Source organism: Lissotriton helveticus, chromosome 12 (assembly GCF_964261635.1).
Source record: "Lissotriton helveticus chromosome 12, aLisHel1.1, whole genome shotgun sequence".
In the NCBI taxonomy this organism is placed as follows: Eukaryota; Metazoa; Chordata; class Amphibia; order Caudata; family Salamandridae; genus Lissotriton; species Lissotriton helveticus.
The window spans coordinates 376,775,863-376,789,986 of NC_136073.1; the positions used below are offsets into that span (position 1 = coordinate 376,775,863).

The window sequence follows — 14,124 nt, forward strand, 5'->3', positions numbered from 1 at the left end:
AAAATAGGGAAGAGACTGAGCAGACTCAGCTTAGCCGTTTCAGCCGCCTAACGCACGAGCGAGTGGAGGTCTACCAAATCAGACTCCCCACAGGACCCTTGTCCGGCTACGGTCCTCCACTTAGCACCTAACACCATAGCGGGCCACTTAGCACCTCTCTCAAACAACATACTAAACACTGGATCTTTCCCAAATATTTGGAAAAAATCGTTTTACGTCCCATCCTGAAAAAAACCTACTCTAGAACCCACTGAGATCAAGAAATATTTGCCAATTTCCTGCCAGATATTTCCCTCCAAAATTCTGGAAAAAGCGCTAAATGAAGAACTGCGAGATTTCCTGGAAGCAAACGATAATCAGCCTCTCCACAGTACGGAGTCAGCCCTCATTGTAGCCACCGAAGAGATCCGGTGCTAGTTAGATGGAGGAGGAAAGGAAATTCTTATTTTGTTAGACCTCTCAGCGGCATTTGACAGAGTAAACCATCAAGTTGTCATTCATCGCTTAGCCGAAATGGGGATCACTGGTGTAGCCTCTAAGACACTTGAATCATTCATAACAAAGTCACGATTGGTGGACACAAATCACATCCATATGCCTTGCCATGTGGAGTGCCCCAAGGATCTTCACTGTCCCAAACCTTCTTCAATGCCTATGTGGCTCCCTCTTGCAAAACTCATCCACTCCCAGGGTTTCACCACTATTTGTTATGCTGATGACACACAAATAGAGGTGTCTCTTTCAAACCCTGGTGATTTTGCAAAAAGATTCAACAACTGTATGGCTCATATAATGGGTTGGATGCGTGATAACTGCTTAAAATGAAACACCGATAAAACAGAGGTACTACTCTTTGGTAAGAACACAGACCTCTGGAATACAGCTTGGTGGGCGTAAGGGGTAGGATCCTGCCCATCCCCTGTAAAGAAGGTAAAATGTCTAGGCGTCCTTCTTTATGATCAGCTATCCTTGTCAAATCGGGTCCATTCCATTATCTTGTTATCACACCCTGAAGATTATAAGAATTATTTTTTAATTTATCCTGATGGATTTAAGGAAAACACTGATAGTGACCCTAGTGTTATCCAGGATAGACTACTGCAATGCCCTTTACTTCGGTGTAAATAAAGTTACTTTACGCAAACTTCAATAACTCCAAAATGCAGCAGCACGATCGCTACTTACACTAGCCAAATTTAGCTCAGTGTCCAAAGGGATCTGAGAATTGCACTGACTGCCTGTCCAGGCAAGGGTACAATTCAGGACCTTATATATCGTCCACAAGACCCTCCACGGGACTAGACCGTTATAGTTCAAGAATCTAATTAGACGGCAAGTTCCTCAGCACTGTCTCAGATCATCAACTACCTCATTGTTGGTCATCCCCAGAGTGAAGACCGTAAAGTGGGCTGGAAGACGTTTCTTCCACCTGGCCCCTAAACTTTGGAACACTCTGCCTTTGAACCTAAGATGCCAAACAAACAGACAAATATTCAGAAAGGTGCTCAAAACTTAGTTGTTCGCACCCAACTCCTAATCTCATGTTGTCCCCTCTATTTTAGGATTTGTCAGCTCTAGCGCGAAGACGCCTTGGCATACACACGCTTTATAAAACACTATTTCATTTCGGATCATCACTGATTGAGAGACAGGTTTCGACAGCCATCATCATCGGAGAGAGAAATCACCACAGTGCAGTTTCATTACTGTATAGGATGGTCAGAGTTTTGCATTAATTAATTATTTAAGGTACACTTTAAACTAAGATCAATACACAACAGAAACCGTTGAGCACATATGTTTTTCAGAACAATTTTTTTTATTTCAGTCATGACAACATAAAAGAATATAAAGTAACTATAAATGGTTTTGACATATCCGGATACAATACTTTATCTTCTAAATATGTTAAACTAAATATTGCACAATAAACATGTTCACGTTTGTTTTCCTTGGGACTGATTTTAGAGCAGCACTGTGTATATAAACGCTAAGCAGTCCATGTCACTACAAAGTCAGCAGCCTTGTAGAAAAGACTGCATCATCCTTCCAGAGTAGAAAGTCTCACCCTAACATAAATCTTGAGATATTTACATTCAATTGGTCACAAAAAGTAACTACGTAAGACACTGAGGAGTAAGTGATTGCCCTACTCCATTAATAAATATATATTTACATTTTTCCATCTGACGTTAAGCAACTATGAAACAGTTGTGTGTGATTATTTTCAGCATTATCACCACGTTAACAGTGGGGTTTGATTCACACAATGGCAATCCACGTTGAAGAGCCTGTATAAGAGAATGGTGATCTAACAACTTTAAGAGGCTCCACTGAATCCAAGAGTACTTTGCTGTCCTATAACAAGTGATCATGGGTATAAATATTGTAGCCTGGCAACTTTACTACGTTTTTAAGGCCTCTTTTTACTCATTTGGAAGTTAAAACTACTTTTTACAATTCCATTCTCTGGTCTTTACACAAAGGGACGGCACCATTGGTCAGATGCCGCATGCTGTGAAAAAATGAAGGCCTGGCTAACAAGATGGAGGTGCATATGTGAAACGGCACTCTCACAAGTGCATTGGCTTGTGACTACGACTTGAATAACATGTTAAACGTCAACTGCTCTGAACAAAAATTAAGAAATGCTACATGATCATAAGCCAGTAAGGCTTGGATGATGCCTCAAATTTGAGTAAGGCTTAGATGATGATGATGCATCAAATTTTAGAATTGTCTAACATTCAAATGTCATGTATTTTGTCCCTGCAAACTTGCCAATAGCACAAAAATGACAGAAAGAGTGAAAGGCTAAGAAGAAGAAGGGAGCATAATAAAGATTTCGAAAAATCCAAAATAGAGCTCGAAATATGCCTAAAATAGCTAGATTACAGGATGTCAAATTATTTTTAAGTATAAAATAAATATTTATTATTTTGTCTGCCCCCCCTACAGAGACTTGTAAAAGAAATATTCAACTTGATTTGCTATACTACCCATTTTAACATAAGAGTATACTCCAATAGGACATTGCATCATCACATTTTGCTTTATAATTAAATCGATCCACAGAAAGTTCTAACCCCTGCATAGAAAACAGCACTGGGGTGCAACAGACTGCCATGGATTGGAATCAAGAGAGTATTTTAAGACTGGTGGAATATTGTTAAGTAATTTAAATAGCACTACATTTTTCTAATGTGCCCAGAGAGGGGGTATTAACAAAGAGAACAGATGTCTAGGTGTGTCAACTGATACAATTCAATTTCCTTAGTCATCTGCACTGGCTTAAGACAATCTAATAAACTGAATATAATTTACCTTGCAACTCTCACAAGATGTCTGCCTATTTCACAACAATAAATTAATCTTTTAACGTTAAATAGTTTGCAGCAACTCTTAATTATCTCACATCTCTTGTAAAAATGTGTCGTTACATTTGTTTTCGGTAAACATAAATCAAAGTGCACTTTAAGTGAATGACTTTTCTTGTGACTTAGAAGCACTATAAAAAGTTGTATTGTTCAAACCTATATGAAAGCACACATTAAATTTGATTCTATTTGTAAAAGATGTGCTGTCAAGCAGAAGGTGGATAAGCAGGGGTGGGGTCCTTTAACTGGGTACAAATGCGGAATTGTTTTTCAATTAAATCCAGGATGCTATTTCTCCAATGGAGATTGATTTTATTCAGAAAAACAACAGTGGCTTTTCTATGTTTTCCAGCCTTCAACTACATGAACCTACCTCACAACCCCCTGCTCTACTCTGGTTAACCTTTCGAGTAAAAAGAAAAAAAAAAGACCTCATTCAATTTGAGTAAAGCGACATGCCGAGACAATGTCAGTTGGCAAAGACGGACACTGTTCACGCAACAGACCATGATGAGGCGCAATGTGATGGATGGTCTTATCAAACAAAGCACTGTGGCCATTTACAAAATATTTGGACTGCATTTTCCATAGCATGAACCAATTATGCTATACAACATAAAAGGTCTTCTTTCAAATTTTGATTTTTTTTTCTGCCTTGCAATCCTTTGTTCCCTTCAATTATGTTTCAATTTATGAGGTGCATATAATCGCCACCTTTTGGTTGCACATTATATTTCTTCTCCTTCTAATTACCTTATCTTAAATAACTAGAAGTCAAACTGTTTGCTAAAGCCCGCAGAACCTGAACTTGCAGGTATCTCGGATGTAAATTTGTGTGCCTAAAAGAGGCGGATGTAACACAAGGCATCAGGAATTATGGCCACTATCATTTTCACTAATAATGTACTATAATGGAATCTGGTATGAAGTGTCTTTTTCCAGAGAGAATGGAGAATTTACACCCTAAAGAATGAAAACTTAGAAGATTGTTGTATTTTAATTTTCTCACTGAAGGCTCCCTTTACAAAAATACCCCATATTTGAAGTAAAGGGTCTTTCATTCTTCATGGGGCAGGATTATGGATGAATGAAAAGAAAACTGCTGGTGTTGCCCTGGTCAGGCAAGATCATTTACCAAACTAAGGGCCTGATTCTGATACGGTTAGGAAGGTCTCCCAACGGCTTTTGCTACGTCCAAATCGGATCAGGAATGTGTCTTTCACACCGACTCAGAACAGTTTCCAACCGACCGAGTATGATGAGAGTTAGGCGTTCAGAATATTCCAACCCAAACCTGAGCGTTCCCAATCGGGCTCATGGGGGTACCCATGGGTCTTCCTTTACCAGCCATGCACAGTGTGGCAGGCACCAGGGGTGCCCTATTTTCCCCAGATACCCCTTTCTTCAATGGGAGCCCATGCATTCGACCGGAACAAAGGCTTCCATTGAAGTCAATGGGAGTCCAACCAAATTGTATCTGGAAGCATCGAGATGCATCGTATTCGGTCGGTTAGAAGCCATTCCCAAACCTATTCAGTTGGGAAGCTTTCCAAACTGCATCAGAATCGGGCCCTTAGTATAACATTCAGGGAAAGTTTTGTACGTGCCTTTTATTTACTACTTTGCAGTGATGTTGCAGAAAGGAAAACCTATCTGGTGACGGAGTCAGCTAAAACTTGTCCCACTCTTCTGCATCACAATCCATTCCATAAATTATCAGATGTGGCATAAATACTGCATACCTCCTGGTAGGTAAATGTCTTTGGTTACCATTATGTGCAGAAGGAGACATGATCATGACTAGTATAAACCTAGTCTTTGCCAGCTATACCTCCAATTCTCCAGACAATTTTTCTGACAAACTAAAACTGGACATAACATGCAACTCACAATTCTAACTCAACATTTACAGGCCGTATCTTGTGATCTTCTGTGCATAAATATTATCCATGTAGGATTTCACCATTTAATTTATCCTCTCAGCGTATGGCTTGATTTGACATTGGGGAAGATTTAGAAAGTGCAGCTTAATATTCCGCATAAAAAAAATTATTTTAGGTATGTTCAAAATGAAATAGTGTTAAGGTTAAATAATTGCGATTCTTGGAAAAGGATCAGGTCAGGCATGCAGCTTCCATTCTAACAATATATATATACACATATATTGGATCCCAATATTAGAGTATTTGATAGAATCAGTGTTGACCAAGCCACTTTCAAGTGTTTAGTTTGTAGCTGTAAACTACATGATGAATTTGTAAGTGAACTAGATAAATCACAAGAGAATTGCGGTTTTCTCATTCAGAAAGGCTCTTAAACCCTGGCTTTTCTCGGCCTAGCATCTATCTGGGTAATCCCTTTTTCAATCCTTTTCTGGACGGCCGGTCTTCAGCGCCTTGATGCCTTAGGGTGGTGGTTGCTCTTTACAAATTGCAAATCAAATCCAATCTAAAACTTGATTGTCTGTAAACATCCTAAGTCAATATGTTGACAGTAAGTAAATGAACATTAATTCTGCTAAACCAAATAGGTTATGTTTTAAACTAAGTCATATTACAGAGTATGATCATTCCTTGTCTCTGACAATGCAGAGGTGATAGATTAAAACCAAAACTTCAGCCCATGAAATAAGTGTACAATAAAATAAAATTTGAGTGCCACAAAATATAGCTAACACACACATAAACAGGTATGTGACCAATGTAAAGCAGCTTCACATTTACAACATTGGTTTACACATGTTTTGTACAGGAGTAATTCAAAGGGGTGTTCAATATAACCTTCAACTGGAATATATTACAGGATTTCAAAAATATGTATATATTCAGTAAATATAATGGTTCATGATAAGGGATATTTACAAATAGGTTCATGAATTTAGAAGTCCATTTTCACAATCTTATAACTGTTTAGTACAAAGAACTTTCAGTGTCCAGATCGGCAAAGCTGGTCCCAAGTCTCTGATCTTTCCTCTGGTCCAGTCCCTTGGCGGCAGCTGGTAGACAGAGTGTGCTTACAGATTTCGGCCTATTTTTGACTCCCCAACTTAGAAAAGACAGTTTTTTTGTGATCTTCTTGGTCGTATCAATTTTATCTTCATGAATAGACAAACCAATCATGGAGTAGGATTTCTCCATTCCCACAGAGTAGGTGGCACTTTTGTTATGCTGCACAAAAAGAGAGAATACAGAGTAATTACAAAAGCGTCCTTTCACATTTTCCAAATGATTTCAACTGAAAATGTGCATTCAAGTTTGCAAAGTTAAAAATGTTAGGCACTTTGGTTTAAAAGAAATTAAAGCAATACATCCAGCCTTAGGCATCCTTGGTACTCCTATAATCAATTAAATACGAAATTCAAATAATGTAATACTTTTTAAATTGAGCAACAAATCACAAAAGATAACATTAATTCGTTTAGCAGTAAATGTATCTCTAACACCCATCATCTTGCTTATGTCATAACCTTTACAGAAGTATCTTCAATTGAAAAATGCAAAATAAAATTAAATAATAAGCATCTTGAGTGAAAAACACGTTTCAAGGGTATTTTTCCATGTCTACATGTAATTACTGTATTAGATTTTCATGTCAACTATCCATAATTTGAATACTCAAAGCTTTGGGAGAGTTGTCAGTTTAATAAAGATAGTCATGACAACCTAGTATTAAATGTAAATATATTTTCTCCCTCATGGGATTTTCATTATTATTTATAAACATTACAATAGAATAACAAACTCAATCCTATCCAAAGGAGGTAGGAGAGCTGAAAGAAACTGAAGTACGAGAACACCACAAACATATCTGCAAACATACTACTCGGCTACATAGAAGCCTGCACTTGCAAATCTCAAAGGATTGTGCCTCCTTCATTGATCTTTTAAGCTTTTAGTGGTGTAAGGAAACAACAAGAGGTAGTAAGGAGGTAGAGGAGTAAAAGTATAACCCTTGCTCATTTGAAACAAAGTTCACTATTGTGCTGAGAGGTAACAGCCATGTAAACTTGGAAAGGTGTTCTGGTGAATTTTAATTCCCAATGCCTACTAAGGTGAATCGTTTTCTACCACAGAGAACACTGGAGTGTCTTCTCCTACAGAAGTCTTATGAACTCCAAGCCGAGGAGGGATTTGAGGAGGATTTCTTGGAGTTAGAGGAAACTGTAGATAAGGGTTCAATGTTTCCAAAAACTGGTGTGTCTGATGCTATTCTGAATTTGGAAACAATGGTGCTGACTTAAAATGAAAGTGCTGAGGGAGGCCAGAATGTGATGACAGTGGAATGTAACGTTGGGCCTACTAAATGGCACCCAATTCAGACCAAATTTCGTTGTTGTGACAACTTCACCTAATGCAAAAATACTTTTCAAACCAACAGGAGGTGTGCAACTTTCTGAAACCAGGCTTTATGAAGCAATTAAAAGTCCAGGCCATGGAATTTTTGGGGTCACCTACAAGACACCCACACCCCTGGATCATTTCAACCCTTCCCTGCCACACTTAGTATGTCCTGCTCTATGCCTCACAACATCTCAGCTCTGCTTGTGGCACTTCTTCTACCCCTCCCACTCTTCCCATTTCACCCAGAGTTTTTTTCCATCTCTCCTCCTACAACTTTTTTTCCTCCCTGTCTTGTGCGCCTCGGTCATCCTGCCCGTTTTGCCGAATCTCTTGTGATCCTTCAACATAGCCGATTTATTATTGCACATGTATAAACTGATTATTCTATGTATACTAGCTGTTTCTTGTAAAGCTCTTTACTACATTAGAGTGAAATTGCACAAAATAAAAACTACATAAAAATAAATCTTCCACGCTCTGCTTCTCTGTTGGAAAGAAGAATATCTTTAGGCAAATTGTGGATGGGTGGTAGTTGAAGCTGCACTAACGATTGAAGCCACAGCTTCTGGTGTGAGGTTCGGGGGGGTTAGAGGGCAAAGAGGTAGTTTGTGGGTAGGTGATGTTGCCGTGCCACCATTTTCATGCTGTTTACCTGCATGGTTTGACCATTGAAGGCTGCTGAGCGATTGTGATTTGTCTAGTTGTTGTGGGTATTGCTGGGTCCATTGTTCACTGTATCCTACATTGACTGTGGCTATGGATCATCAGTCCATCATTCAGGGCATCAATTCTTTGGCTATTTCGGCCCTGGACAATAATGATGATGGTGTGGCCCTCTCCCTGTCAATGGTATCATCATCATTCTTTCTTTCCCATTTAAATTCAACTCATGTTTTGGGGTATTGCTGCGGGAAAGACACGTTTGGCGTTTCCCTCATGGACTTTTCAGTTACGTGCAGTTTTGTGTCCTTTGATCTGGAACCATCTACTAGATAGCGGGTGGCAACCATTGCCCTGGTTTGGTCCGTAGCATGTTATTCCCTTCTACAAGGTGTTTGTGGACTGTCTGTATGTGTTTCGTATGCCATCAACTTCTATGTGCTGGCTTGCGATGACTATGCTTTAATCTGTAACTGAGTGCCATAGGCTGTGAGAGATCTTCGTATGACGAAACGTTGAACTTGGCACCTTCCACCATCTCCTCTACCCTCCTTTAAAGGGTAACAAGGACAGTGAATGTAATTATTTTCAGTACATAGTTAGTACAACTGTTACTTCTGCAGTTCTTTTCTTATCACTCTGTATTTCTCTATTCTAATGTGTCTTTCTTTCCTGTATTACTTTACTTTATAACATTATGTATCTGTTTGCCCGCGGCTCCGGACCACAGGCAGGGTACATTCATAGGCATCACTGTTAAAGGTGCTCAAGACAATATATAATTATATGCATGACATATTCTGACAAACAATCGAAAGTAGAGGCGTCAATTAAGGCGCTACAGCAATATGGCCAAATATCGGGGTTTCAGGTGAATTGACAAGGAGAAGGAACTTAGCATTTTGGAAACTGCTATGGGTCACGCAATGGGTTAACAAGAGGTTGCAGCACCCAGGAGAAGGAACTATGCCCATTCTCCAACTATACAAATTCTTGGAAATGCTGCTGAGAGCTAAATAAAGAAGCAGGGAGGAGGACAGATTGGGGAAGGTCTGAAAGAGTTCTCCATAAATTATAGATATATAGCAATGATTATCATATGCAAGGCACTTCTGAGCTAGTTTAAAGGATCAATGGATGCAATGACGGAAGCCTGAGGCACACGTTGGTAGCCCAATTATTGAAGAAGTCTGGGGAAGAGTATTGAAATGCACACCCAAAAATTGGTAGAAATGCAAGGTTCGGGCTGATACATTTCTATTGTATTCCCACAGCATACCTCACCCCTAAATAAATGAACAAGATCTTTCCCAAAGTCTAGGCAAAATGTCCCATCTGTGGAGAAGTGAGCTCAGACTTTTACCATATGATCAGGAGTTGCCCTGCATTGAAAGGAGTCTTAGGAGAATGTAGTTGACCTGATCAACGTAGCTTGAGGCATACATAACGCAGGAACCCCAGAAGCTTGTATCTAAAGCCAAGATAGTAGCAACCAGAATTATTGATCTAGCCCTTGCATCAGTGAAGCGACATGACAAGTAAGAATGAGCTGTAAATTTAAAGCATGCCATCAGAAAACACTAAAATAGGCCAAAACAGATGGCACCATGCTACATAGGGAAACAAAATTAGGGAAAAGGATACCGGACTTGGCAGAGCCTGGGATACAATAGCATCCTCTATTTCAGAATAGGAGTCAGTCACATATGGAAACAAGATTAGAGCCTAATGTCTTCTAGTTGTTCATTGGTTAAAAGGTAAATAATATGTGTTGAAAGTACTATAGTAAGTCAAATAAATGAGAGAGCAGCACATATACTTGCCAGAAAGACCCGTATTGGTTAATATTTGTTTGTGAACAATGGGCTAGGAAAAGTGTGCACACGTTCAAAAGAACAAGTTACTTACCTTCGGTAACGATATATCTGTAAGAAACAGTAGTTAGTATTAGATTCCTTACCTTAGAATATCCCCAGGCGTCAGTCTGGATCCGGAAACTTTTGCGTAGCAGTACCCCTGCGCGTCGGTAGGCGTCGTCTGCAGGCGTCCCCTGCGGCTCCGCGTCCGTCGTGCGCCGTGATGACGTCGCTGGAGTATATAGACGCCGCCTCCGCGCGCTGACGTCAGTTCTTTGCACACAGCTTTTCCGCGCCAGAACACGCAGAGCCATGTGAGAACCAACACTGGTGCCATTTGAAACTAGGGCCCTGAAAGGGATGTCCTTAACCCTAGGTATCAGTTCGCAGAACGGGGAGGATGGGAGGGGTGGTAAGGAATCTAATACTAACTACTGTTTCTTACAGATATATCGTTACCGAAGGTAAGTAACTTGTTCATCTGAAAGAAACAGGTTAGTATTAGATTCCTTACCTTAGAATAGATACCCCAGCAATACCAACCCCGGTGGTGGGTCTGCGAACCAATACAACCTACACCAGAAAGTCCTGGAGGACCGAACGGCCAAAGAAGCCATCCCTCCGGACTTGACTGTCCAGGCAGTAGTGCCTCGCAAAGGTGTGCAGCGAGGCCCACGTAGCCGCCTGGCAAATGTCCTGCAAAGGGACTTCCCGGCCCAGGGCAGTAGTAGCCGCCGTGGCCCGAGTGGAATGGGCTCTCAGCCCAACAGGAGGCTCCTTTCGAGCCAAAGAGTAGCACGCTTTGATGCACAGGACGACCCACCGAGAGATGGTTCGTTTCTGTACCGCCCTTCCCTTCTTCTCACCCACGTAGCCAACAAACAGTTGGTCATCCACCCGGAACTGGCGTGTGCGATCCATATAAAATGAAAGCGCACGTTTTGGGTCCAGACGATGGAGCCGCTCTTCATCTTTTGAAGGATGCGGAGGCGGGAAGAAGGAGGGTAAGGTGATGGACTGCCCGATGTGAAAAGCAGAAACTACTTTGGGCAGGAAAGAAGGTCTAGTTCTCAGAACCACCTTGTCTGGATGAATGGACATGAAAGGAGGTTTGATAGAAAGAGCTTGGAGCTCACTCACTCTCCTGGCAGAGGTGATGGCAACCAGGAAGGCCGTCTTTAAAGTCAGAAGATGGAGAGGACAGGAATGAAGCGGCTCAAAGGGAGCGCACATCAAGAAAGTCAGAACCAGGTTCAAGTCCCACTGAGGCATCACGAACGGAACATGTGGATACAAGTGCGTGATGCCCTTCAAGAATCTCGTTACAATAGGGGACTTGAACAAAGATGGCTGATCAGGTAGCCTTAAGAAGGCGGAAAGGGCAGAAAGGTAGCCCTTGATAGTGCCCAGAGCAGAGCCCTGCTGGGCAAGAGAGAGAAGAAAGAGGAGAACCTCGGAGAGAGGGGCAGAAAGGGGATCCACAGCCTTAGCTGTGCACCATGCCACAAATCTGTTCCACCGGCAGGCGTATACCGACTTTGTGGAGGGACGCCTGGCTGCCAGAATCACATCACAGACTTCAGGAGGCAAGTCAAATGGCCTCAACAGTCGCCGCTCAATCTCCACGCATGGAGGTGGAGACTGGACAGGTTCGGGTGGAGGACCGTCCCCTGCTGCTGCGACAGAAGGTCCTCCTGAAGGGGCAGGCGGATCGAGGGACCGACTGACATGCTGAGTAGCTCGGGATACCAGTACCTTCGAGCCCAGTCCGGAGCCACAAGGATAACTTGGGCCCGGTCGCGCCTGATCTTCTTCAGCACTCTGGGCAGAAGTGGTATAGGCGGAAAGGCGTACAACAGACCGCAACTCCACTCGTGCCGAAAGGCGTCTCCGAGCGAGTGCCGTCTTGGAAACTCCAACGCGCAGAACTGATGACATTGCGCGTTCTCTTCTGTGGCGAATAGATCTAACCAAAGCTCTCCCCATTGCAGAAAGAGGCCTCTCGCCACGTCCGAGTTCAGACACCATTCGTGATCCACCGAGCACCGACGGCTGAGTTCGTCCGCCCTGGCGTTCAGAGAACCTGCCAGGTGTTGAACCGTCAGAGTCACGCTCTGACGTTCCAGCCATTGCCAGAGACGCAGGGCCTCCTGGCAAAGGGTCCACGACCCCACTCCGCCCTGCTTGTTGCAGTACCACATGGCGGTGGTGTTGTCCGTGAACACCTGCACTACACTCCCGTTGACAAAGGGGAGGAATGCCTTCAGTGCTAGGCGAATCGCCCGCAGCTCCAACATGTTGATATGGAGCCGGGACTCCGCCGGAGACCAGATGCCTCTGATCTCCGCCTCTCCCAAGTGGCCTCCCCAGCCCTGGAGGGACGCGTCCGTCACAACTACGTGCTCCGGTTGGGGAAGGGAGAGGGATCTGCCTCTGACCCAATCGCGGTCCGTAAGCCACCACTGCAACTGTCTCGCAGTGCCCTCCGAGATCAGGACATGGTCGGATAGGTTGCCTTGATGCTGGGCCCACTGAAACTTTAGGTCCCACTGCAGAGCCCGCATCCGCCACCTGGCGTGATGCACCAGAAGGATGCAGGAGGCCATCAGCCCCAGAAGCCGCAGCGTCAACCTGACCGAGACCCGGGATAACGGCTGAAAGATGGGAATCAAAGCCTGTATATCCCGGACCCGCCGTTCCGGAGAATAAACCCGAAACTGCGCCGAGTCGAGAACCGCTCCGATGAAAAGGAGCTTTTGAGAGGGACACAGGTGTGATTCCGGCACATTGATGGAAAACCCCAGCTCATGCAGGAGGTCTGCCGTCATCTGAAGGTGGTGGACGACTGTCTGGGGCGAGCCCGCCTTCAACAACCAGTCGTCGAGGTAGGGGAAGACTGAAACCCCTAACCGGCGCAGATGAGCTGCGACCACCGCCATCACTTTCGTGAACACCCGTGGGGCGCTGGTAAGGCCGAATAGGAGCACGATCAACTGAAAGTGCTCGTGGCCTACCGTGAACCGCAGGTAACGCCGGTGGGCCGGCAGGACGGGGATGTGAAAATACGCATCCTGCAAGTCCAACGCCACCATCCAGTCTTGCGGGTCTAGAGCAGCCAAGACCTGAGCCAAAGTCAACATCTTGAACTTCTCCTTCCGGAGGAAGCCGTTGACGTTCCGTAGATCCAAGATAGGACGCAGGCCCCCCTTGTCCTTCTTGGGTACCAGAAAGTAGTGGGAATAGCAACCACACCCTACTTCTGGCCCAGGAACGCGCTCGATGGCCCCCTTGGCCAAGAGGGCCGTAACTTCCTCCTGCAGAAGTGTCAAGTGGTCCCCCGACACACGGTGGTTCTGCGGTGGCATGGCTGGAGGAGTGGTCTCGAAGGGGAGGGAGTAGCCCCTTCGGACAAGCTGCAGCACCCACCTGTCCGATGTGATAGTGCGCCAGCGGGAGTGGTGATGGCGAACCCTGCCACCCACTGGCGTCACATGGGCCTGAAAGCACGGACTAGGATGATTTGGAGGCTGTCGCTGCGGGGGGAGGTGTGGTCTGACCTCGCCGTTGTCCCCGACCGCCTCCACGGCGGAATCCACGGCCGCCACCGCCTTGAGAAGTGTTCTGCGGTGCGTGGCTGGCAGCACGTGTGGGACCGCCCCTTCCTTGGCCACAAAAGGAGCGAAACAAACCCGTTTGCTGGCGCTGGGTCGAAAGACCCAAGGACTTGGCCGTGACCCTGGAGTCCTTGAAGCGCTCCAGCGCGTGGTCCGCCTTGTCGCCAAACAGGCGACTGCCATCGAACGGCATGTCCATCAAAGTATTTTGGACATCTGCCGAAAAATTGGCGGATCTCAGCCAGGCGTGGCGACGAATCGCCACCGTCGTGGACAT

At 44.1% G+C, this 14,124-nt stretch overlaps 1 protein-coding gene across 2 annotated transcripts in view; it reads right to left on the reverse strand.

Moving 5' to 3' along the window:
* Nucleotides 1–1,798: 1,798 nt before the first annotated feature.
* Nucleotides 1,799–14,124, reverse strand: part of RHPN2 (rhophilin Rho GTPase binding protein 2) — a 217,301-nt gene continuing 204,975 nt past the window's right edge. Inside the window, exons 15-16 of one of the 2 annotated variants that reach the window (XR_013603773.1) lie at nucleotides 4,961–6,544; nucleotides 1,799–4,516 (exon numbers count right to left, since the gene is read on the reverse strand). Coding sequence is in view for 1 of the 2 variants with exons in the window: in XM_078670447.1 (XP_078526573.1) it covers nucleotides 6,287–6,544 (258 nt within the window). In the remaining variant the exon portion in view is untranslated. Of the gene's footprint in view, nucleotides 6,545–14,124 lie in introns of both variants that reach the window. The other variant, XM_078670447.1, reaches the window with a different exon arrangement.